General features: G+C 49.8%; 1 protein-coding gene across 1 annotated transcript in view; it reads right to left on the reverse strand.

The window, feature by feature from the left end:
* Positions 1–24,310, reverse strand: part of ALDH1A3 (aldehyde dehydrogenase 1 family member A3) — a 35,621-nt gene that overhangs the window by 4,993 nt on the left and 6,318 nt on the right. Inside the window, exons 3-12 of the mRNA XM_082618290.1 lie at positions 22,830–22,970; positions 18,238–18,367; positions 17,849–17,910; positions 15,332–15,460; positions 13,655–13,768; positions 11,081–11,183; positions 9,327–9,511; positions 4,548–4,712; positions 2,998–3,155; positions 2,142–2,216 (exon numbers count right to left, since the gene is read on the reverse strand). Of these exons, the coding sequence (XP_082474416.1) occupies positions 2,142–2,216; positions 2,998–3,155; positions 4,548–4,712; positions 9,327–9,511; positions 11,081–11,183; positions 13,655–13,768; positions 15,332–15,460; positions 17,849–17,910; positions 18,238–18,367; positions 22,830–22,970 (1,262 nt within the window). The remainder of the gene's footprint in view (positions 1–2,141; positions 2,217–2,997; positions 3,156–4,547; positions 4,713–9,326; positions 9,512–11,080; positions 11,184–13,654; positions 13,769–15,331; positions 15,461–17,848; positions 17,911–18,237; positions 18,368–22,829; positions 22,971–24,310) is intronic.

The following is a 24,310-nucleotide window of genomic DNA, read 5'->3' on the forward strand; positions in this document are numbered from 1 at the left end:
ACCCTTCCTGCATCCAAGGACATCTGCTTTGGGGACTGCCTGGCCTCTGTGAGGGGGGCCTTGTGGGGTTCTGGGTCCCCCAGCTGTCACAACCTGACTGGTTGAAGCAGCAGAGCAAGGAGACAAATGACCCTGCATACCCTGGCTGGCTTCAACCCAGGTGGCTCACAGAGGTGACCCCTGCTGAGCAAGGCCCTGTGGTGTGGTGGGTTTAAGAGTTCAATCCCAACTCCGTCACTTACTGGTAGTGTGACCTGGGGAAGGCACAGGACCTCTCTGGGCATCCCTGAGTTTCCTCATCCAAAACCAGGCATAGCAGTAGTACCTACCTGTAGTAGACTGAACATGTGTGTCCCCCTGAAATTCAAATGTTGAAACCCTAATCCTTAATGTGAACAAATTAGGAGGTGAGGCCTCTAGGAGGTGATTAGGTCAAGAGGGTGGAGCCCTCATGAATGAGATTAGTGTCCTTATAAAGGAGACCCCAGAGAACACTTTCCTCCCTTCCATTCCATGGGGACACAGAGAGAACACGGCTGCCTGTGAACCAGGAAGAGGGTCCTCAACAGACACCTGGATATTGAACTTCCAGAAATGGAGAAATAAATGTTTTTTGTTTAAGCCACCCAGTCTACTGTATTCTGTCCCAGCAGCCTGAATGGACTCAGATTATCCCAGGGACTGCTGTAAGGACGGCATGCCTTAACATGTGCAAGGCTCTCAGATAGGTTGGCAGAGTCCGTGCTCAGCAAATGTCAGCTGTGGCCAGTGCTATTCGTGGGCCCTAGAGGTGATGCGGGTAATCCCAGCCCAGGTCTCATGTCCCTCGTGGACAGGTGAGTGCAAAGAGGTAATGAACAGAGGCTCACAGAACACAACACAAACAAGTCATTCAGCAGAGGGATCAAGGTTTCTGTAAAGGGTCTTCATGGCCAAGAATTTACTGAGGTTCTGGAAGGGGAAACCAATTTTAGGAATTAGGGGGATACAAATGGACACACTCTACTCAGACGTTCAGATGGCTCTGGTGTATTGCCACGAGTCAGGATGAATGAGAAAGAAGGACTGAGAAGGGGGAAGGGCCCCCAATTCCCTGGAGACTGGTCAAGAGCATTTGCTCAGGGATGGAAGCCAGCTCCGTTCATTCCTTCATACATCTTAATTAAGAATCTGGAAGGGTAGCTGCTCAAAGGCCCCACTAAGGCCCAAGCCAAGGGGAAGCATTTGAGTGCTCCTACTGGAAGATGTACAAATGAGTACGAAGTGATGCATCTGTATATAAATAATACAAACTGTTTAAATAAGAGGAAGAGCTCGGAGTCCTTTGAGATGTTCCAGGAATGACCCTGTGTGTTGTCACAGATGGTTTCCCTGGGAAGATTGATCCTACAAGCTATTTGTCCACAAAGGCTAATAAAACCCCAACGACCACCAAGAAAGATGTGGGAGAGAAGGCAGCATCTGGCTGGAAACCACAGCGTGCCCACCCCCAGAACGCTCCATCCAGCTCTAGGCCTGGGTCTTTTATCTTGGGCCAGACACAGAAGACCCACCCATTAGTCTAGGTCTATGGAGCACAGCCTCCCAAAGGGCAAGACAGAAGGGCACCATGAAGACATGTGCAGTGGGTTTGACAGAGGCTCGGAGGCCCGGCATGTTGCAGTATCCCTCTGAAGAGGCACTGAGGAGGAGCCAGAGTCACCCATGGTCTGTCCCTGGGAACTTGCTAGTGGGCAGAAGGGCCACAGCCTGACCTGGGAGAGAGCCCATCCTCCCTGCTGAGGGCCAGGGTTTGAGTGAGTAATGACATCCCACGTCTGGTGGAAAGTGCACTTCCCAGCTCTGCCCTGTCCTGCAGTGAGCCTAGGTCAAGTACCTACTGAACATCTCCACATGGGATGGGTGCTGGGGAGGACACATATGCTGAGGCTGGGGGTCGGTCCTGGGGTGGCATGAGGATGAGGGTAGGGAAGGGCAGGAAGGGGAGAGAAGATGGGGGACATGGCCCAGCCCAGGGGGAAAGCACAGCACAGGGGAGAGCTCAGTGGACTGGAGGGTGGGCCACCATTCACCATACACTGTGGACCTAGTGTATCTTTTATCGGCCCTGCTGACAGGCATGGAGTGATAGAAACACTTACAGTTCTCTGCCGTTCCCCGACATTTTAAAGCCACCAAATGGAGCCTGTGCATAGATGGCATTGTAGCAGTTGATCCTGGAGAGAGAATAAAGAGAAGCTCAGGGTCACCAGGAGAGGACCCAGCTGGACCTCAGGTGTTGCAGCTACTAGGCACTTGGTGTAGAGCGTCACCTAAAGGATGACTTTTTGTCAAGGTTTTAATCATGAAAACAGTGTTTTTGATCTCTGCCTTCTTGCTCTTACCACCAGAAACTAAAATTTGAATATTCTGAAGTATAAAGCTTCTCACTGGGGTAGGAAGGGAATGACAAAGGGAGAAAAAGGGAGAGGAAAATCATGGTGAAGGGAATAAGAATTAGCTCTGAAATGAGACAGGCCTGACCTCAAAGTTCTCCTGCTTCTTGGCCTCCAATTCATATTTATCTTCTAATATTATCTTTAAAAAGAGGGTAGTGTAATCAGCAGAATTATTGGTGAAACAGGGACTTTCATCCATACTTTGCACAAGAGCATGTGCTGCTCTTAGAATTAGAATAAAAAATAAGGGGTGGCCCAACACGGTGGTCAAGAGCATGGGCATCAGAGCTGGACAGCTGGTCCTGAGCTCTGCTCTGCCACGTACTAGCTGTGTGACCCTGGGAAAGTCATGCAGTCTCTCTGTCTCTTGATTTCCTCATCTGTGAAATGGGGGTGATAACAGTACCCCTCTCAGAAGGTGGTCATGAGGACGGAGCAAAGTGCTTACTTAGACAGTGCTTGGCGCATAATGTACGACTAAAAGCTCTCTGTTAACAGAAGGGTAAGGAAGCCAGCTGGCCGGCAGCTCAGGGGGACCGAGCACTCACGCTCTACTCACCAGACAGTTCCAGACTCTAATGCGGTAGCCAGCTTCAGTGCTTTGTCGAGGTTTTTTGTGAACACAGCTGCTGTTAGTCCGTATTCAAGGCTATTTGCTCTTTTTATCACTTCTTCGATATTTTTGAACTTCAGTATTGGCTGCACCGGTCCAAAAATCTATGATTAATTGGAAGAATGGTAGTGAGAGGTTCTGGAATGAAGCATGTATGCCCTGAGCAGGCACTTCCTTCGTTTATGCTTTTTTCAAACACCCACAGTGCTCACACGCACGAAGAGGATAACTGAAGGAGAGAGTCCAAACACCTTTTTAGCTGTGTGATGGTTGAAATCTGAAGGGAAAGACTGAATTAAACAAAAATAAAAAATAACAACCAAAATAATACATTGGGTCGAAGCTCTCTCAATGTGGTCAGGGCTTCTAGAAGCCCCAGCTTCAAGCTCTGGAGGAGCTCCTGCATGCTGGGATGCACTGGAGACAAAACCTTGGAAGTCATTCTTGGAAAGTTATTGTGAAGGGTGTTTGCAGGCACAGACTGCAGGCCCTGATCTCTTGGTCCTGCATTTTCTATCAATGAAGATGACCTAAAATGTTTCCCTAATAACTCCCAGGGGAGGGAATGAGGCAGTGTTCCTCACCATCTACAACATAACAAAGGAAAGGAAAGAGCTACGGGCTGAACATTTAAAGCTGATTTTGAAAGAAGCTTGTAACTGATTCAATGTTCAGCACCATAGCCCAGCAGGACAGGGTCAGCCTGCTGAACTACCTTCCCTGGTTCCCATGGAGCTTGCCATAGAGAGGTTTAAAAAGCTGAGGCTCATGCCATCAGGGTACAGTTAGTAACCCATAAAAATCTTAAGGAGAAAGTGTATAAAAGGCTCGAACCGGGAAGACTTCGGCAGTGATTCACTCTTTCTTGTGCCCCAAAAGGCCACATTCCGGGGTCCAAGCACCTGGGACTCAGGTGGGAACCAGTTCTAACCAGCTTAACAGTGGCACTGAAAGACACAGTTAGAATTACACTCTTATTGGGTGTCACTTTAATTTCCACCATTTCTAAGGATGCCCATGATGGAAAACTTCAAAGAGACTTCTAGCCAGAACACGTTTTTGGAATGAACACTTGTCATTTAAGTTCGGTCTGGGGGAACTGAAGGCAGCTTTGGGCCCTGAATCCACAGCTCGATTCCTGACAAAATGCACAGGTTGCAATGGCCCTCCACCCTAGGCTAACCTGAGGACATGTTAGAAGACAGAAGAGGGATTGTTGTTACCCGGAGATGATGAGCAATGCGTGGAACTGGGGGCTAGGACAAACTCTACACAGGGCTCAGGGGTCCCAGGAGCAGGATGGCTTCCCAAAGGACCCCTAAGGAGAGGGAAAAGGCCACAGGAAAAAGGAAAACAGTCCCTTCACAAAGATTTCTGGGATCCCTGGGCCCTGGAGAAGACTCCGGTTTGAAAGGCCCAGACCCCTTCCCCACCCCCCTGGGCCCCAGCTCAGCACAGGGCCCCACGGGACATGGTTTTTCCTGCAGCCCCAGTACCTCCTCTTTGGCGATCCGCATGGTGTCGGTAACTTCTGAGAAGACAGTGGGTTTGATGAAGAGCCCCCTGTCTTCCATGGCCGAGCCCCCATATTCCAGCTTGGCTCCCTCCTTCTTTCCACTCTCAATCAGATCGAGGATTTTGTTGAACTGCTTCTGGTCAATCTGTGAAACAGTGAGAGGTAAGCCCGGCTTCCTTCTGGGAGGTGACTACCAACTTATGTGTCCAACGGCCTCCTATGTGATCATTGTCCTACTCATCATGTTTTGGCCAAGAAAAAATTCATGGACCAGATGTTCCCTGTATGCAAATATTCCTCCGATGCACAAATTGGGGCTCTTTGGAGCAGGGGAGAGATGGGCTTTTCTCATCCTCTCCAGGTGTAGGTTTATTCATACGTCTGACCCCCTCCATGCTGTTAAGCAAATCCGTGGGGGAAACAAGATCTGAAGTAGTCACATTCTTTGTTCTAACTCTTGCATCCTGCTAAGGTTGCCAGATTTAGCAAATAAAACCACAGGATGCCCAATTAAATTTGAATTCCTAAAAAGCAATGAATGATTTTTAAAGTATAAGCATATCCCAAACAATATTTGGGAAACACTTATGCTAAAAATGTATTCACTGTTTACTTGAACTGGGTGCCATGTATTCTAACTTGCCACCCTGTACCCTGCTCCTAGGGCACCAACAGTTATTGGAATTCTCCATCCACAGTGCAGAGAAGTGAGAAGTAAAGCTGACCACCTTACTCATCACCCCTGGACACAAAGTAGAGGCTCAAGGTGAGGTAGAGGGGCTGCTCCTGGTTGATGGGGAGCCAGCTCATCAGAAGGGCTCCATCTTCTGTCACCTTGTTTAGGGGTCTCCTGGGCTGGGGTGTACCCTGTACCACCAGCTTAACACCCAGCTTGTGGATGCTGTGTTCGACCGGCTGGCAAAGGGCACCTCTCTGGGAGACTCAAGGGAGGAAGTGCTCTCCCCACCCAAAATGATCCCTCTTCCCGAATCCATGGGAACCCTGTTCTTGACCCTGACCCTGTTGCAAATCCCCTCCCTCTGGCTGGGAGAGACAGAGCTTTGTTAGATAGGTTTGCTGTAGCTGTGACTTTCAGATAAAAAAGTGATTTAATTTAAGCAAATTTGAATAAAAAAATAAGCAACCCAATGGTGCATTTGGATGACTGTCTGTCCCTGAGGAGTAGGCTGGCTTTCTTGGAAGGGGTGGGCACAAACCATGTAAGCCCCTTGACCAGTCATCTTATGAAACGTGGATCCAGTGTTAAAACACCAAGTTGGATCCATTCCTCACACTTTGTGCCAGGATAGATTCCAGGTAGATCAAAGACTTAATCAATGAAAGATGAAGTCATAAAAAGTTTTCAAATTCTCTCATGTGGGAGAATGCCTCCATAAGTTTGGAGTGCTGATGGCCTTTCTATGGCTTGAAATCCAGAAGCCAAAAGAAAAGATTAATAAATTTGAGTACATAAAAAAAAGAAGGCAAAAACAGCATAAGCAAAGTCAAAGGGCAAAACAACAAACTGGAAAAAATCGACAAGTCATATCATAGAAATAGTGCTAATCTCTCTAGTATGTAAAGAATTCTTAGAAGTGACAAAAAATGATCAGCAGTACAAGAGAAAAATATGCAAAGCACATGCACAGTTGATAGAAAAGGAAATATAAATGGCCTCTAAACATGATAAAATGTTCTACCTTACTCATTATAAGAGATATATGTACATTAAAAACAAATGAGATATCATTTTTAACTATCAGATGGGCAAAACTCCATACATAGTCTGTTAGTAAGGCTGGAAAAACAGGCAAGCTCATACAAGGTTGGTAGGAACGTAAGTTGGTTCATCCTTTTGGAAGGTAATTTGGCAATGCTTGTAGAAATCATAAATGTGCTCTCACTCAGCAGTCCCACTCGGGCAATCCGTCCTGTGGATTTCCTTGCGTATGTGTGGAATGACATACTCTGTGGCACCGTGCGTGACCGCACACACCCACGTACTCATCAGTACGTGTTACTTGAATTCTGTTGGATTCATACAGTGGAAGTCTATGTACATATAAAAAAGAACAAGGCAGGTTCCCATGGTTTGGTATGGTATGGAAAGCTCTTCAAGTTTCTTGTTAGGGGGCAAAAATCAAGGTGCAAAACAGTACTGTGTATAGATATTTTGAGTAAAAACAAGGGAAACCAGAATTCATATTACATTCTTGTACACATACTCAATTTTGCTTGTATATACAGAAATTCTGGAGAATTTTCTTCTAAGAACTAAGAACAGGATACCCATGGACAGAAGGGTAAAATCCATGCCTATGAATGAATGGAAGGAAGCTTTTTCACTACTGACCTTTATATGTCTTTTGGATTTTGACCATGTGCATGTACTGCCCCCTAAAAAGTAACTCAAACTGCAGCAGATCTCATAATATCTCAAGGTTCCCTCAACTTCTCTCTGGGAAGTCTTAACCAAGTCTTGGGTTAAAAGTGCCCGGATTGCTCTCTCCTCCTTCTTGGAGACCAAGAGGCTTGTGGGGCTTCATCAAACTACAGACCCTCAGTGGCCGCTGACCATGTTCTGCCTCCAAGACCGTCTGTCCTGAAGCCAGAGGAGGGCCCCATGGAAACTCTACCGTCCAGACTCAACTCTTCCTGGCAAGTCCGTGTGAATGTGTTGTTTAAATCTAATAATCCTCCATGAACGTCAGCTGGTGCCTCACAGTGCGAGAGAAGAACCTGCTGGGAAGTGAAGGCTGCGCCAGGGCACAGCACCAAAGACGGAGAAATAGGGCCCCGCGGACGGCCAAGGCTGTGAGTGGCTCTGCCGGAGAGGAGAGGACAGAGAGGATGCAGGACCCCGCCCCCCACCAGGTGGCCTGCGTGAGTCTGTGCATATCTTTGCTCAGTTGCCAAACAAACCTGAATAATTTTGGAGTGTTCTGGCTGCCTGCAGTGGACACCTATCTGGTCAGCTAGCTGTTTTACAGGCATGAGACAGACAGAACTATTTAGACAGCTGTAAATCCTCTTGGAGTAAAGCCTTATTAACGTAGATGAAAAAGCACTTTGGCAGGAAAAAAAGCCAACAACATCCTAAAATAATATGCTGAGGTTAGATGGCTTAAGTGAGTTTTCAAAAGGACTTTCAGCAGCAGCATCAAAAGCACTGATGAAATCAACACCACTGTGCTGTCTTGGAAGAGATTTCTATATCTGGCTTCAGAAGTCAAGCCTGAAGCCTTGGAAAGAGACTTATGAATAATGATGGGGTAAAAGGGATTCCTTAGAATGGGATCAGCTCACATATTTCCCACGGATTCTGGGTTAGCTTTACAATCACAGCAGACTTGATAATGACTTGTGGCCATGTCTGTATTCATACCTGAAATCCAACCAAGGCTGATGGACAACTTTGTGTCACTGGATGCTGGGTTTGGGGTTGAGGCCTGACAGGATGCAGAGTGTTGGCCACAAGTGGAGATGTTTCTCTCCACCAGGGTCACGTGGCACCAGAGCCACAGAGCATGTGGGATGGGGCAAGGCAGGGGTGGGCACGGTAGCCAGAAACACACCTTTTCCACGTGGTCCTCCCCTATCCCCAGCCAAGATGGTTTAAGCAAGACCCAACTGATGTGGCTTGAAGTCATGCACAGACATTTGCTGCCACTTAGATCAGGGAGCCTGCCATTTAATGCCTCCCACCCCTTAAAAATAGAAACTTATTAAGTGCCTTGAAATTTTCATAATATTCATCAATTACTCTACTTTCCAGGTGAGGAAACTGAGGTTTGGAAGGAGCTTGTGGCTTTCACAAAATCACAGAGCCAAACTTGCCCTCAGATCCATGGCTTCCCGTGGAAACACGTGGTGCCAACGCAGTGGGTAAGTAGCCAGCTCCTGGGACAGACACAAATTGGGTGAGTCCTGACATGTGATTTGAAATTTCCTGGCTGGAGCAGGACTTTGGCTACAAGCAAAGTAGGCTGCTGTTGAACTCCATTTTAATAATGCATGGGATGGTCAGGCTGCCCTCTTTTAAATATTTATCCATCTGCCGCACTGCATACTTAGTAAGAAAGTGATACAGGACCTGCCCTCTTAAAGAGGTTATTAAACCTCGTGGTTATGATCATTTTCATCCTGTCGTTAGCTTCAAAAACGAGGTCTCCAGAGACGTGTTCCTACTGCCTGGAGATGTATCCCCATCCTCCGAGCCCTTTCCAGTGGGATTCTTTGGTTTCTGGTGGTCACTTTGTCCTATAATGCACATGGGCTCAAGGGCCTCCGGGCTGACGCCTCTGGCTCCAGCTGCTGCCTCCGCCCGTACTCTGCTGCCTTTCAGCCAGGGTTACAACTCACTTCTGCAGAGAGGCCAGCCAGGCAAGACAGCCTCTGCCTGAGGCTCTCTCCTGGGGACCCTGGTGGTTCAGAGAAGTGTTGGTCCTTTGGCTGGAGGGTGCAGTCACATGGACTTATGAACCGGGAATGCCTCCCTTCTATCAAGGCCTGGAGCTCAGCATTATCTGCTGCAAAGAGCAGAGCTCTGTGTGTCCACCCCCATTTCATAACACTACCAAGACCTGATGGGACTGAACTGTTGATCAGCGTCTGAAAAAAAGCCTCAAGTGGCTGGGCAAGTGGGTAAGGGAGTCCCCTGGAGTCACAGAGCACCAGAGCTGTACAGGGCCAGGGCCAGAGGCCTGCCTGGTTCAGTCCCCAGACGTGCACCTAAAGATCTGACACGTCAGTAGGTTACCTGGGGCCCCTGTTCGGTCCTGACGTCGAAGGGGTCTCCAATGGGCCGTTTCTTGGCGAACTCCACGCTCCGCCTGACAAACTCGTCATAGACCTGCTCCTCTACGAACACCCTGGAGGCGGCCGTGCAGCACTGGCCTTGGTTGAAGAACACTCCCTGATGGGCGCACTCCACTGCCAAGTCCACTGGAGAGAGGGGGCGGCGAGGGAAGAGGAAGCGATTAAGTTGTTAAGGCCGGACTGGCAACAGCTGCAACTCTAATTGCCCACATGAGAAAACAAGCCCCAGGATGGCTACGTTTCAGAAATTAATTTTGCTCAGCACTTCCCAAACAGAGAGGATGGGAAAGGGGATTTTTCGATCCATGGAGTTTGGGGTTAAATAGGTCCCCTGACTGCAGGACTTAGTGTCTTTACTGCACTAATGAGCACAGAGACTTGTCACATCCTCACCTCACTTGCCCATGACCTCACTTGCTCACATGACCCTTATCAAACCAACCCTCAGATAGGAGTCCTGTGTTTTAGCTGTAGTTTTCCTCATTGGGAGGGAAAGAGGGTGAGCTGAGGTGCAGAAGGGGCACCCAGATATGGAGGCACGAGAATGCAAAACAGGAGTCCGGCTCTTTGGAACTCCAAATGTGGGTCACAGTGGGGCAATACCCAGAACTGTTCCATGTGGCTCCAGAGGCCACTAGCAACACTGATGATGCTTCCATTAGGGAGCACCAAACCAGGCAAAAATTGAGCCGTCCACCTTCACACCCAGCCTCCCTTTCTTTCCTTGGGGCTTGTTTCCTCACACAGTCCTCTCTCCCATTGAAAGCCAGCTTCAAGGAGTAGAACTGAAACCAGTTACTTACACCTTGGCGAGACATTGTACTGGGGTCATTTTTCTCAGGGATATTTGCAATTCCAAACTTATTTGAGTGTGGAGTGGAAGGTTTTGTACTCCGTGAAAGGAATTCCTGGCACCAGTGGGCAGGTGGGGGAGGCTGTTCTTTAAGGCAAAGGTGTTTTAGTGTACTTGGGAAGTCACATCAAAAATCTGGCAGCGGACCATGTCAGCAGGTCAGTGAATGTCTGATGTGGCCTTTCCTTCCCTCTTCTGGACATGACAACCAAGAAGAGTGTCTATTTTAATATTATGTCATGAGACACAAACTGCCCCCAAGCTGCTGGGCAGGGTGGCTTTCCCAGGGAAGAGGTAGTGAAGGGAGAGACAGCACCCAGGCCAGCAGGATATCTTTAAGGGTCACCTGCCACTGGCCTCTGTTTTGTCAGATCTGAGACAAAGAAGGAAGAAACATCTCAAGTCTTCGAGAGCCTGAAAGCATCATAAGAAGTACCGACTTGGAGGGTAGAATGATGAATGCTTGTGGGGGGAGCACATGCCCTGCTACTCCTCCTCTTGGCCTTCCCCCTCTCCCCTGACACAGGGGGCTCTGGAGAAGAACCCCAGCCCGCTTGTCATGGCCCTAGCTCCGCAAGGACAGGGAAGGCAAACTCATGAAAGGCAGAAACAGGCGGCCTCTCTGGCTACCACATGAAACATGTCTTCCTCCAACGCAGCTGTAAAGCTGGCGTTTGGACCTCCAACTGCTATTATTTATGGAGGGATAACCCGAGGTGGAGAAACATCCCCATGATGTGTGTGCTTGTCTTTCTCAATTGGTTCTGATTTGGGCAAGGAAGTGGGGAGAGATTTACGGGTCCCATAAAGCCCCAGCAATGCCCGGAAGGGGAGAGACTCACGGTCGGCATCAGCACACACGATGCAGGGGTTTTTCCCACCAAGCTCCAGTGTCACCCTCTTCAGGTTGCTATGGGAGGCAGCTTCTTTAACCAGCTTTCCAACCTTCAGGATAAAAACCAGACCACATTAAGCCTCGGACACGGCTGGATGTGGCCCACACATTCTGGACAAGCCTGGAGGCATGAGTGCGGCATGGCCTGGGCCGCGGCCTCCCTACCCAGGCACCCTGGGCCTTGATGCTGCCCTCTCACTCCCCTGGCCTCTCCCAGCATTTCCTCTCGGATCAGACCTTGACACGGCTGGAATCCCGGATCTGAGTTGCTCCACATACTGGGGTGGACGGGGAGCCTTCGAAGGCTCGGTGACTTGCCCACGGCCACACAGCTGGCTAGTGGTGGAGCTGGCTGTCACCTGTCCTGGTGCCTGTCCCTCCCGGCAGTAGGCTGGTCCAGCTCAAGGGACCAAGGGGAGGTGGGTCTGTGTGGTCCTTTGGTATAATCTGAGGGAACCTCTGAGAATTAGGGAAATAGGGGAGTTAACCTTTAGGATGGGAAACACACCCTAAGACTGAGGGCCCCCAGTGGGTAGGGAGAGAATTGCTTCCCTATGAAGTAATGGAAGGACCACTCACCAAACTGCGACGTCCAACCTCCCGTGTGTACCTACCATCCCCTGCACCGCTAGAGGTGGGCTTGGCCCAGCACACAGCAGTGACTTGTCTTGGGCTGGGTACCACCAACTGCTGAGTTGGAAGACTCTCAGAGACCACTGTGCACACAGGGGCGTAGCGCTGGATAGCCAGCAGGAGGCAGAACTAGGCTCTTTCAGGGCTGAGGCTATTTCCTCAAAACTAAGGTGAGAGTGCATTTGTTTATAAAGGTTCTTTTTTTTTTTTTTTTTTTTTTTTTTTGATGTGGACCATTTTTAAAGTCTTTATTGAATTTGTTACAATATTGCTTCTGTTTTATGTTTTGGTTTTTTGGCTGCGAGGCACGTGGGATCTTAGCTCCCCGACCAGGGATCAAACCCACCCCCCCTGCAGTGGAAGGTGAAGTCTTAACCCCTGGACCACCAGGGAAGTCCCCGAGAGTGCATTTTAAAACTCGGCCAGCTCCTGGATGATGGCCTGAAGGAGGTGTGGATGGCCTGACCCAGGTGATAAGGACTGTCTCCAGGGAGAGTACCCGAAGCAAACCAGCCTGCTGTGGGCCGGCGATCTCTTGTGAGGCTGAGGCACAGCTGGGGGCCTCAGTGGGAAGCACCCCTCTTAGGGAGATGCCTGTCAGTTGAGCAATCCCTGGGGTCACAGAAGCCACCTTCTTGTGCAGGAGGCTGGCTGCCTGGTGAGAACCCCACCCGGCTGGACCCATGGGTAGCCCTGCTCACCTAGAGAGAGAAGCTGGGCAGGGGCAGGGGCGAGGACACTTCTGCTGTTGGGTGAGAAAACTGAGAAGACATAGGAGCTGTTGTGGGGCAGGACCCTCTCTGCCCCTCCGTCCCCCTCAGTCCCCTGTCTTCCAGCTATTGTCCAGCAGCCATAGGAGTGGGTCTTGGGCCCCTGGCTGGACTAAACTAGGAGGGAGATGGGAGCACTAACTGCCTGGGAAATTTTATCCATTTATTTTTTTAAGTACAGAAGAAGTACTTTCTCATTAGAAATAATTCTCACAAATAGATGTGTGTAAATTAAAGGGGAAAGTTTTTATCTTCCCTCACTCTGTTAATGCCCCAGGACCTGCCCCAGAGGAGGCCACAGTAAGAATTTTTGGGGGAGTCCTTCCAGGTAATTTCTATTTCTCTACACACACCCTTTTACTAATGGTATATACATATATATATAGTATATACTTTCCTACAGTTTATTTTATTATTATTATTTTTTTGCGGTACGTGGGCCTCTCACTGTTGTGGCCTCTCCCGTTGTGGAGCACAGGCTCCGGACGCGCAGCCTCAGCGGCCATGGCTCACAGTCCCAGCCGCTCCGCGGCATGTGGGATCTTCCCGGACCGGGGCACGAACCCGTGTTCCCTGCATCGGCAGGCGGACTCTCAACCACTGCGCCACCAGGGAAGCCCTACAGTTTACTATTTTCTTATGCTTCAGCAATAGATCATGGACAGCTTTCCTTACTGTAATGGCTGTAAAACATCATATAGGATGGATACAATATACAGGAAAGTATGTCCTTGAATGCTCATGAGAATAGTAGCTGCTTCAAAATGGAATTTCTGAAACAAAGGTTTACACTTTCAAATGTACGATCAGTACTACAATATTGCCAATCACCTTAGGCTTATTTTTTAACCTTGATTATGCTGTTTATCCTATGGATATTTCAATTTTTATTTTATCTTATCTACGAATATTTTCTTCTGAGGCTTCTGAGTAAATACATTAGATATTTATTTAGTTTGGAAACTGGACCAGTAGCTTTTTTTTTTAACTGATTGTTAAAAAAATGTACTATTTTTTTAGTACAAATATGTACTAAAATGGGGTCATCATAGTTTAGCCTCTAAACGGAGAATTCTCAGCGACAGCCACTGTCCCCCATAGTCAGCGAGGAGGGTTACCTCTGTGGACCCAGTGAAGGCTATCTTGTTGATCTGAGGGTGAGAAGAAATTGCTGCTCCCACCGTGGGCCCAAATCCTGGCACGATGTTCACGACGCCCGGAGGGAATCCCACCTGGGAGGAAATTGAGATGGTGTTCAGAAGAGGAGGGTGGGTGAGGTCCCTGAGCAGAGCAGCACCCTCACCTGGAAGCTTGGGCCCGGCTCCTATCGCCACCCCAGGACCAGACCCAGTCAGCCAGTGTGCGGGTGGGGCCAGGGAGAGGTACACACCCTCCTTCTGGGCGGCCCTGCCTATCCCAAAGGGCTTCTGAGCGAAATGGCAGTGGCCGTTTCATAGCAGAGCACCATTCTGTGTGTGTGTGTGTGTGTGTGTGTGTGTGTCTGCATGGGTCTGTCTCTGTGTGTGTCTATGCTGTGTCTATATGGATCTGTCTCTGTGTGTCTGTGTGTGTGTGTTTGTCTGTGTGTTGGGGGAGAAGGGACACCTTGGTCACTGTCCCCAACTCGGAGGTACCTGCAAAATACCCTTCCTGGGCTTCAGCTTTCATTTTTTAAATCTGCCCCATTAATGTTCCAAATGGCAATATGGTCTCACTCCCTCAGAATCCCTGCTGTTGAACCTGGGTCACGCCGAGAGCCAGCACATCCTGAAGGTAGGGAGCGACTTTTCTTTCACATTCATGCTTGCTGCTCCTCATATGCTGGGTCCTCTTTATTAACCAAGAGCACCACAAATGAACTGGTGGGGGATGCTGAACCACTGGGGCATGCTGAACCCCTGGGGGATGCCAGTGTCTTCATTAAAACACATTATTTTAGTAAGGCAAGATTTTACAACATCGTGCTCGAGTCTTTAGTTTTCCTAAACACTTTTTTAAACAGTTGTGACTTTAGAATCTGTAAGTCTCATTACTATGATGCCATCAGGTCCTACATCACAGGTCAAAGGAAAGTGGGAAATTGGTCAATTATTAGCTCTGCAGCCTTACATCTAAGTCACAAAGGTCTTGCTTTCCGGTCGTATTAGCCCAGCTGAGAAGTGGAATGAATGGATCTTACTTCCTATCCCTCTTTTCTTCCTGTTTCTTTTTAAAACTCTTTGCAACATACGAGTTGGGGACAAAACGACTGAAACACATTGCCAGGTGTGTCTGGAAGGAGGTGTCCCTTTGGGCTGTTCATTTCCCTACGCGGTGGCTGCCACGGAGAGGACGGTCACCCGAGAGCAGAGCATTGATGAGGAGGCTCGGGGCTCAGCAGTAGCCCCTCCAGGGGGAGCTGGCGAGATCACCCACCCACGAGAAGAATGGGCCATTTCGTACACCACACGTGCACCAAAGAACCTGCCTCCCAAGTAACCGTCCTGTAAATTATCTAGACAAAATATTTGGTCATAAACCATGAGTTTGAGCTCATAATAAGAGTAAAGTATTCTCATTAGGATCAGCGGGAGGAACGGAGTCTCTTCTAGCTCAGTGACTGCAAGCAGGAGAGGGAACGAGCAGCTGCCAAGTGAAACCCAGGAGGCATTCCCTTCCCACTCGGCCAGGAGCCGGATGGCGCTGGCACGCACAGCACAGCTCCATGGGGCAGATTTATCTTGTGACGGTGGCCTGGTTCCTGGGAGTGGCAATGTAATTGAGGATACAGAATATTTTCTCTTTGGATGTCTTACCTCTTTGATCAAAGAGCCGAGATAGAGGGCGGTGAGGGGAGTCTGCTCTGCTGGCTTCACGACCACGGTGTTCCCACAGCAGAGAGCAGGTGCCAGCTTCCACACCAGCATCAGCAGAGGGAAATTCCACTGCAGCAGAACACAGAGTGGTTGGGGGGCCCAGATCCACTACTACACTGTCCTGGAGGCCCTGTGATGCCTCCATGGAGCACTTGCTTTGCATGGTTTAGATTTGGGGTATAGGAGGTAACATAGGAGTATGCGATGATCAGAACTGCATTCTTGCCTGGCGCCTCCTAAACTGCATTCTGGGAGATGCTAATAGGTGGTCACTGCAAAGAGGATTCTGCTATAGGTGTACTACCTTCTCCTCTTGGAGGTTTACAATGCCATCAGCATGTTAACATCTCCGAAAAGTCCCACAGAAACGAGCCCCGCCTCTCCTAAACGCAAATGCCACAGGATCTCTTTCTCTCCTTACAGAACACATACTAACCCCCACCGAATGGGTGTTTGGTGAAATACACCTTGGGAAATGCTTTCTTGTCATCCTTTCACCCCAGAGGCAGGGATAGCGAAATTGCTGTGACATCAGGCCTGACAAGCACTCTCGCCCACTGAGTGTCCACTGTGTGCCAGGTGCGGTTCCAAAATCTGAACTCATTTGATCCCCACACACCTGCGTGGGCCAGTCATATTACCGCTCCTGTTGACAGAAGAGGGAACTGAGGCACGGAGGAACTATGCCTCAGACGAAGGCCAGGATTCATGGCCAGGCTTGTTTCCTCCACTACACTGCTGCCTAAGTAACAGCTTTGATGAGACGAGATGAAACCGAGCATCTCCAAGAGCGCAGTTAGCTTGATTCTAGCCGTGCCTCACCTCCGACCCCCCAAACAGTCCGTTTGGCTCCTTATACTCCAATGATGTCCCCCCTGCAGGGCTGACCAATGGCTAGCTGGATTTCTCCTCCCAGCTCTGTCTGCAATTCCTACCACTAGACAACAAATATAACATCCCGGGGGCTTCCCTGGTGGCACAGTGGTTGGGAGTCCGCCTGCCGATGCAGGGGACACGGGTTCGTGCCCCGGTCCGGGAAGATCCCACATGCTGCGGAGCGGCTGGGCCCGTGAGCCGTGGCCGCTGAGCCTGTGCGTCCGGAGCCTGTGCTCCACGGTGGGAGAGGACACAGCAGTGAGAGGCCCGCGTACCACACACACACACACACACACACAAAAAAATATATATATATATATACATATATATATATACATATATATATATACATATATATATATATATAAACATCCCATTTCCCAGGGGCCTGTGTGGTTGGTTAACGACAGCAGGTGTTGTCTTAGGGTTCCCCCAATAGTGATCGGGGTCCCCTCTTCTTCTGGATCCCCACTCCTTAGCACATAAATGCCATCAGTTCTCCTCACCTACAAGCAAAACTGCACCTTCTCCTGGCCTCTGCCTCTTCTAGCAGCTCCCTTCTCTCTCACTGCAGCTTCTGGAAGGGCCATCCCCGCGTGTCCAGCTCCCTTTCCATTAGCCTCAACTCCCCCGATGCCTCTCTTGGGGAGCACATCTAACAGCTGTGTTTCTGTCTTTTTGAATTCCTACGTAGGAGATGACCCCACTGACTACAGTCTCTTTCTGGAAATGTATTACGTCCCTGGGAGGCCCCTGACCCTGGCTGCTCAGACTTCTCCATGGGATTCCCTGGTGGTCTGTGGGATTGGCCCCAGGCCCTCTTCTTTTCTCACTCTACACCCATCTTTAGGTGGTCCCTCCCAAATTGATGGGCAAGAGCACATTTGGCCTGACCATTTCCCGGCTCTCAAAACTGGTTGCTGAAGGACACGTCTGCCTGGCCCCTGCAGAGCCCTTCTCCAACCCTCCTCACACTGCCACCCGCCTCCCCAGCTGGTGCAGTTGCCTGGTGTTTCCTCCAATAGATGGCAGCGTCATAGCATCCCCAGCACCTGCCAGACGCTCCAAGGCCCAGTGAATAAAGTCCTGGGCCCTGGGAAGCAAGGCATACTGGATGCTGAGCCAGCACCACCTGCTGGCTGCTCCTCCTCTTCCTTACTTTGTCTCCACCTAAGCTCTGACCTCACCAGCTATCTTTACTGCCGTCCAAGTAGTCCAGACACTTCCACACCCTCACTCAGGCCATTCCTACTGCTCAGAAACCCCTTTTTCCTGTTGAACAACTCTCTTATCCTCAAGGCCCAGCTGAGAGACCACTGCCCGAGGGGAGCTGGCCATCCCTGACCCCTTTGGTTTGAATCCATGTGTCTTCTGTTGCACTCCTGGAATCAACCCCTTGAGAGCAGGCATGGGGTCTGATCCATCTTGATGACCCTCAAGCACCAAGCTCCATGCCACAGAGCAAACGCTGAATCAATACAAGTGCAATCGAATCAAAACCCACTAGAAATTGGTTCCAAAGGCCACAGGGGAATGGGGTGGGATCTATACAGATCTATCTAGAGAAGTTGCCATACTTACAGGAGTGATGGCCCCACACACACCTATGGGCTCGTGCCTGGTGAAACACACAACGTTGTCATCTGGAAAAGAGATTAAACAGAGAAGAACATGCTCGCATGAAACTAGGTTAAGGATCTTAAGGAGTAAAAAGACAAGAAAGAAACCCAGAAGCCCACCAAGTGTCCGCTCTAAGTCCTATCTGTTCCACAATGAAGCGATTTTTAACTCAATTTCAAAAGTATAATTCCTTAGAGGAAGGATTGACACAGTGCCATACCCTTTTTGGGTGTGGGAAGGATGCTCTGGGGAAAAGACCCGGGGGTACTCTGAAGAGGCTAGCTAGAGGAGTGAGAAGACAGAACCCCTAAGAGACCCCGGACGAGGCTGAGAGTCCTGAGTTGGCTCACCTGTGGGGATGGTCCTGCCCTGTATTTTGTCTGCCCACCCTGCAAAGTATCGAAGGGTTTTGATACAGCCCTCCAGGTCGATGAAAAAGGCGTGAAGGAACGGCTTCCCTGTGTCCATCGTTTCCAGGGTCTGCAATAATAAGACAACACATTTTTAAGACACAGTTTTCCTTTTAACCGTCAGGTTGTTAAAGACAGGGCAGGGAGAGAGAGCAGAGTCCTAGAACGTTGCTCTCAAGTACCTCACAGCCATGGGACTCATCAGAAAGCAAGATACCTCATTTAAAGTAAGACCTGTCCCAGGCTGTCAAGGACTGCTTTTCTTTCAAAACACCTCAGCCTGGAGGGTGGGCCAGAGCACAGGCATGGGTCCCCACGAAGGACAGCGGGTACAAGGCTGGTTTGGAGCCTCGCTGGGAAGGAATACGCCTCCGCGTTGGTCTTCTGTCATCTGTCTGGAGTGCTCTTGCCCCAGCAGTGGGACCTGGACACATGGGTTTGTGCACTCCGGGGAGCTCTCAGAAGGTTCAAGGACTTGGGCGGGGGGGTGGCTGGGGAGGGGCTGGCTCCTCTAACAAAAGAGAAAGAGGGACGCAGGTTCCTTCTTCTTGGCCCTGCTGACCAGCACAGCTGTGGAAAGAGTGACGGGGCCCAGAGGGGTCGTGCCACCAGCACAAAGACGCACTCCGAGCTCCTCCCGCACTGGGCTGCCAGCCGGATGCGCTGCGTGGTGGGAAGGGAGCAGACTGGCCTTTGGTGGTGAGGGGCGACTCCTCAGGCGAGCGCACAGCCACTCAATGGCAGGGATTCTTTTCTGTTTCCAGCCGGGCTGAAGAGAACCCCTTTGTCCCTCAGACAAGCGGCCCCAGTTGAGCCCTCCCGTCATCCATGGCTGCAGGAAGTGGCCACCCTGACACATAGCCCAGGGCAGGATTCTCATTTTAGAGTCACTGGGCTGAGAGAATGATTTACAGAGGAAGAGAGGCCCCTCCGTGTGCACTCGCATATGCCTCATTTCCGAGATGGATGGCTCTGCACCCACTTCAAGGTGCAGACACAGGGGCTAACAGAGCCCAGGGACTCATCTGTGTTATCCAGAGGGTAGGCGGCATGGCTGGCACTGAATGTGGGGCGTCTGACTCTCAGTAAGGGCAGTGACTGCTTTTTAGGCCGCTGCCCCTGGACATTTGCATCTGGAAAGGATGTAGGATGGCCGCATGAATGGCTGGGGCTACTCTATCTTTGCTTCAGGAATGAACCAAGAATTCTCTGAACAGGAGGCAACCACTTTCCTAGCTGAGTGGCCTTGGCAAGTCCCTGAATCTCTCCCTACCTCAGTTTCCTCATCTGTAAAACAACAGCGATAACAGTAATGGCACCTACCTCATAGGACTAGTGTGCAGGTTAGAGGAGTCCTATACATAAAGCGCTAACAACACTGTCTACCCATAGTAACAGCCACATCCACTGTTCAAAGGATGATAATAACAGCTCTGACTATTGTCATCATTTTCCCTTTCAGGGCCAGACAGGTGCTCCACAATCCTCAGCTGGGGACAGCAAGGAGACAGGGCTGTGTGTTGCTAGAGATGACAGGGCTGGTCTGGGTCTCGGGTGTGTCTCACCCCTGGTAGATGCTGCTCAGGGACCAAGTCAGGACAACGTGACAGCCAGTACACTGTACCTTTGGCTCCTATTGATTTACATTCTAAGTCGGAACTTGCATTTTCCCAGGGGAAACCCAACAATTGCAAATAATGCCAAAATTCTCCAGGGCCCAGCTGCTCCATACAGCATCCGCACGTCTGTCAGTGGAACGGGGAGTTTACACTTGGCCCTTTTCTGGGATGGGAGAGAAAGGCAGGAGACTGGGACAGAGCTTTGTGGGGACGTGCGAGGCCTGGAGCCACTGCCCACATCCAGCCCTGGCTTACCCTCTCTGGCTGGATAAACTAGGACAGATTACCTAAACTCTCTGGGCCTCAGCGTTCTCCAAATAGGATAATAAATACTACAGGTCAAATGCCCACAATAAGCCTGGTACATGATGAGCATTCAACAAGCATTGACTGTTTTTTATTATTAACTTAGTCACGTTTGCTTACTGGAATGACAACAGGAATTTGCCAGGTTGGTGTTATGGAATCTGTCCAAGCAAAACTGGGTCACAACAGGTTTAGAAAGGAAGTTCTTTAAAAAAATAAAAATCAAAAAAGATTCGCAGGTGAGTACACAGGCCTGAATCTGAGAGATCAAGTGTTAGCAACTCATTGGGACTTTTACACAATTATTGTGTCTGGACCATGTGGGAACCACAGCTGCTTCTAAGTTTATTTCTTTTAACATTTTAGGAGAAAAATATGCCTTTTGAAAAATTAACACACGGTAACCCTCAGATACTAAAGAATGAAGGAAAAGTGCTGTGGGACATGCCTCAGATGCCCCAGCGCCAAGGCTTAAATGAGGGGCTCAGAAGTGGAGATCTGCTTGAGAAGAGAGCAAACAGGGACAGCCCCTATTTCGAGGCTCCCAAGATGAGCGCCCGAAGTGCCAGAGTCTGAGTCCAGGTGCTTCAGTGAGGGAGAGGAAGAGCTGGGGCTGCTGGATCTGCCACATGGTCTCCAAACACTGAACACAAAGTAATTGCCCAGCTCTGTCAAAGCCACCAAGCTGGCAAGAGAACATGATGGAAAGCGGCACTTTGTGCGGGAGAATGCAGGAAAACCCCATCAAGGGCGTGCTTTCCCGTGATGTGGTCTGGGTTTTAGAAACTGTATTTGCCAGTCATTCTCTTGTCCCTTTCACAATGTGGCGAAGAACTGGATCTTATTTCTTGTGGGCAGCGAGGTCAGGTGGCAGAGGGGACTTGCTCTATGTGCTTTAACACCAGTCTTGCCAGGACAGCCAGGAGGGCTGAAGGTAAGGGTGGCCTTGAAGCCACTGCTCCCCAAGATGATACTGACACTTGAGGACAGGGTGGGGAGGGTGCCCAGGCACATCCTCTCCCGCCTGCTATTAGTCCTCACGGACATTGCAGACCGATGAGCTCATGCTGGGTGAAAACAGAAATGTTTTTGAAGAAGCCAGTTTGGCAGCTTGAGAGTTGAGACTGGCTTTCGTTGCAGGAAGAAACCAGAGGCTCTGCGGAGAGAGACACTGACCCGGGGAGGGAGCTCTTCTCACCCGGGTTCAGGCTGGCCAGCTGGGGAGGGCGGAAGGAAGGTGCAGTTCTCTCTGTGCGGATGCACCCTCAGTGCAACGCACCCCAGAGGAGCACCCAAAATGTAGTTTCTCCACCCTCCACCCCAAGACACACAATCAGGGTCAAGAGCAATTTCAGAGCCCTAGCTGGCACTGACCTCCACGCAGGTGTCCACTTGACTACTCATTCCCAGCATCAGATCAAGAAAGGAAAGAACCATTTTTCCAAATCAGAGACCAAAAAGGAGATTTCCTTTCCTACCAACTGGGCCTCCAGGTCTGGGGCAAGTTTTACACAGGAGTCTGAGCCATATGAGGGCTGCGTGTGCAGGCTGCAAAGGCCTCAAGGCACAAGGGGGCCCCAAGATTTCCTCTGATCAAGCACTCACCACAAGACCAAAAGAAGGTCTCAGGATCTCGTTCAATTCTGTACTTACAACTCCTAAATGTCTTCATAGCCCATCTCATGAGAGCAGGCCAACCTCATGCAGTGGGATGAATAAAGATCCCCATTTTGCAGCTGAGGAACTAAGGTGCTAGAAATTTGTTGGCCAGGAGAACAAGTAGCTGAGGTTAGAACCTGGGTCTTTAGATAGCATTATTAATAAAAGCTATCATCTATTTAGTGCTTACTGCATGACAGGGACTGCTAAGGATTTTAAATGGATCGTTCTCACAACACTCAGATATCATTATTCGTGATATTGTCCATGAAGAAACATATGCTCAGGGAGGTTAAGCAACTTGTCCAAAGTCACACAGCTAGTAAGTGGCAGAGCTGGGGTTTGAACCTAGGTCTTTCATACTCTGAGGTTTCCTATAACTAGGTTATTCTGCCCTCACCATCACTCCACACACACTCACCACTGCCCACTTCAGGGGTGAAATAGGGGTGATTTTTAACCTATATGGGGACACCTTTTCTATGTTAAGTGGTAGCATTTATTTTAATAAGTATTAGGAAAAATACACCAGCACATTAAACCTGTAATTTCATGGATACTGTCACTTAGGATGAGGTTAAATTTCACTTTAAAAGGGAGTTCATGTAAGAAAACAAGTTAAGTTCATAACTGTGCAGGTGGGACCAGGATACAGCCCAGCCCAGCCTAGCTGTCTGTGAACATCTCAAGTCTGGGAACCACTAATGGAGCTGAACTTCCTCCAGGCCAAGAAGATGAGCTGCAGGGGACCAAAGTCCGACTTCAAAACAAAAAGTATGCGTCCAGTAGCATAAACGCCTGCCTATGGCCGGAAAGCCACACCTCAAAGGACCGAGCTGTCCCACCGCCACACAAAACAGCACCCTAGGTTCTTTCTCCCACACTCTGAGGGGGGTGGGCCCTCGGGGAGGCCGGCTGGCCCCACGCCTCCCGTGTGCATGTACTCACGGCCAGGACGGCGCGGTCCCTCTCCACGAGATCCGCCAGTTGGTGCAGCAGCCGGCCGCGGCTCAGGGCATCCAGCCGGCGCCACGGCGAGCCTCTCTGGAAGGCGGCTTGTGCAGCCTCCACGGCCTTGTCTACGTCGAGCTGCACGGCCGAAACAATAGAGAGAGTGTGTCACCTTTCGCTGAGGGCTCAGCTGTCAGAGAACAGCAGAGTCTCCGCCCGCTGCAGAGGAAGGAGGGGTGGCAGGAAGCTCAGAGCAACAGCAAGGTTTCCAATCACTTTAATGGCTGGGGGCTTTCAAGTGGTTTTTTTCTTCTTTATGTCTTAAGTCTTTCAAGTTTTCTACAATGGCCAAGGATTAACTTTCCTTCTGATTACACAAAGCGTTTAAAATAGTCATAAAACCACTGACCTTAATTATTTTTCTTGGTGACCAAAGTAGGAAAAGATCATCTACTTGCTACCTCAGTTTGGATACAAACACACTCCCACAGCTCACCAATTAGGTGGGAAATGTCTGTCTTGGCATTTTACTGCAGCTGAGGACTGCAGTCCAATAGCAAGAACGGGGGGTACGAGTCCTCCTCTGGATCTCAGAACTGACCACATTGAAAAAGTCCCTAGATGGGGAGGATCAGGGACTTTTTCTCCCTTTAGCCTCACCTCACCTACCCCCTGAGGGCAGAACTGTGATGATTTTATAGAAAAAGAACTGGATCATCTATGCACTGATAGAAGAATTACAATCAAAACTTCTTCTTTACTGGGAAAGAATGAGAGCTGTTTAGAGTAGTGACACCCATTCTTTTTTAATTTTTATTTATTGTTATTTTTTCAGCCATGCCACGAGGCATGCAGGATCTTAGTTCCCCAACCAGGAATCAGACCCGTGCCCCCTGCAGTGGAAGCATGTAGTCCTAACCACTGGACAGCCAGGGAATTCCCTGACACCCATTCTTATGTTCAGGAAAATGGGGTTTGAGGCTCTGGTTGCTGATGGGCAGCGGCTCACCCCCCAGGTCCCTCTGAGCCTCTCTTCCTTAGGGAGGTGCAGCCAGCAGTGGACACCTGGAACCAGTCAAGAGGAACACTCCACCAAGATTCTGTGTCTCCAAAGTGGGCTTAGAGGTGAGCAGAAGCTTTGGCAAGGGAGATATTAGGTCTTTGAATTCCTTGTCCCAGGCTCTGGGGTGGAGGCCAGGACCTCTCCAGCTGCAGGAACAGGGCAGCCTTTGTCTTCTGGTGCTTGGAACAGTCACTGGGACCATGGGACAAGCCAGAGCCGGGGGCAGGGATCTTACTCTCCTCCCTGATACCTGTATACTGCACCTGGGAGTCCTGCTCTGCATCATGCTCCACCCCTACACCTTCACATCTTCACACGGGCTCCTCAGTGCTAGTATCTTTGTAGACAGAGCTTAGCATGGGGCGCTGCACATGGGAGGGCATGTATAGGTGGAAACACTGCGCATTGCATACCT

This window comes from Mesoplodon mirus (genome assembly GCF_964341445.2).
Source record: "Mesoplodon mirus genome assembly, chromosome: 4".
Classification (NCBI taxonomy): Eukaryota; Metazoa; Chordata; class Mammalia; order Artiodactyla; family Ziphiidae; genus Mesoplodon; species Mesoplodon mirus.